This window comes from Haplochromis burtoni, unplaced genomic scaffold (assembly GCF_018398535.1).
Source record: "Haplochromis burtoni strain Fernald_Lab_line unplaced genomic scaffold, NCSU_Asbu1 Contig_61, whole genome shotgun sequence".
Classification (NCBI taxonomy): Eukaryota; Metazoa; Chordata; class Actinopteri; order Cichliformes; family Cichlidae; genus Haplochromis; species Haplochromis burtoni.
In genome coordinates, this window is record NW_024582422.1 from 2,368,067 (window position 1) to 2,369,453 (window position 1,387).

General features: G+C 39.9%; 1 protein-coding gene across 1 annotated transcript; it reads right to left on the bottom strand.

Moving 5' to 3' along the window:
- Nucleotides 1-201: 201 nt before the first annotated feature.
- LOC102308779 (E3 ubiquitin-protein ligase TRIM21-like) lies at nucleotides 202-1,387 on the bottom strand (the record flags this gene model as incomplete). Its single annotated transcript, XM_014333747.2, is given in 1 exon segment — nucleotides 202-1,387. A coding segment is annotated over 1 exon segment (582 nt), but the record flags the coding sequence as incomplete, so codon positions are not given.

Here is a 1,387-nt window from a genome sequence, read left to right on the forward strand (position 1 = left end):
AAACAAAAGTTGTATCCAAGATGGCCGACTTCTAAATGGCCACCATGGTCACCACCCGTCTTGAGGAGTTTGCCTCCTCACATATACTAATGTGCCACAAATATATCACCAACCATTCCCATGTTATTACGGTGTATCCATATAAATGGCCCACCCTGTAGAGTGTCTACCTCCTCAGGCTGGACTCCAGGAAAAAAAAAATTTTTCAACTTGAAAACAGTCTAATAAAATAAATCAACTAAATTTCAGATTACTGCCTTGTTCTGCAGCTTCTAACCACATAGACTGGTGTAATTTGGTCACTTCTCCTCTGTGTTGGTTTACACGTTGAGATTAATCTGTAATTGATCCAATTACAGATTAATCAGACTGGTTGACTGACAGAAAAGATGATCAGAGAAACAGCTACCACCACCACCATCATCATCATCATCGACACCGGGAAAGAAGAATGGGTAGAGTTTCTCAGTAAAGGAACAGCCAGTAAAGGAGTAGATAAGAGCTGCATCATCTACATCATGAAAGGAAACCAGACCCTAACTCTAAAAGAAAATTAAAGAAAGGTTTTTTTTAATATGAAATTCGTCAGATTGATTATATATTTATAACAATTTCAATAAACAATCAACTAAAGTTCCGCTTACTAGCTTTTTCTGTAGCTTCTAACTATGTCACGTGATTTTGATCAACAGGTGCGGTTTGGTCAGTTCTATTGTTAGGACTTCTTCTCTGTGTTGGTTTAAATGCTGAAATTAACCTGTAATTGATTCAATTTCCCCTTGGAAAAGAGAGACTGACTGATAGATCAGTTGTCACCATCACCCATCACAGGACAGATGATCAGAGGTGGACAGATTTTACCATCATCATTAACACCGGGACAGAACAATGGGTAGAGTTTCTCAGTGAAGGAACAGCCAGTAAAGGAGTAGATACGTGTTGCATCCTCTACATCATGAAATGAGACCAGACCCTCTTCATAATCCACAAACACCCCCAGCTTCTCAGGATAAGACTGAAAAGAAACACGGACTGGAGGGTCCTTAAGAGCTACACAAAGATTTTCATCTCACTTAAAAACACACCAGTAACCTTTCTTGGGAAGCCCTTCATCTGTGAATTCTTCCTTCCTGTTGACTGACTCTCTGGCCACTCCTACTATCCATAAGGTTTTCGCTTTAATCTGAACCTCAAAGTAAAATCTGCCTGATGAGAAACTCTTTTTTCCTAAAACAATGGGAAATTCAGAAAATCTCTCTGGGTTGTCTGGAAGATCATTCTCCTCTTCACCACAGTGTACTTGTTTTCCATCATCAGACAGGATGAGATAAGGATGTGCTGTATCAGGATCAAGAGTCACATCCACTGCATACTGCTGGACCCTCTT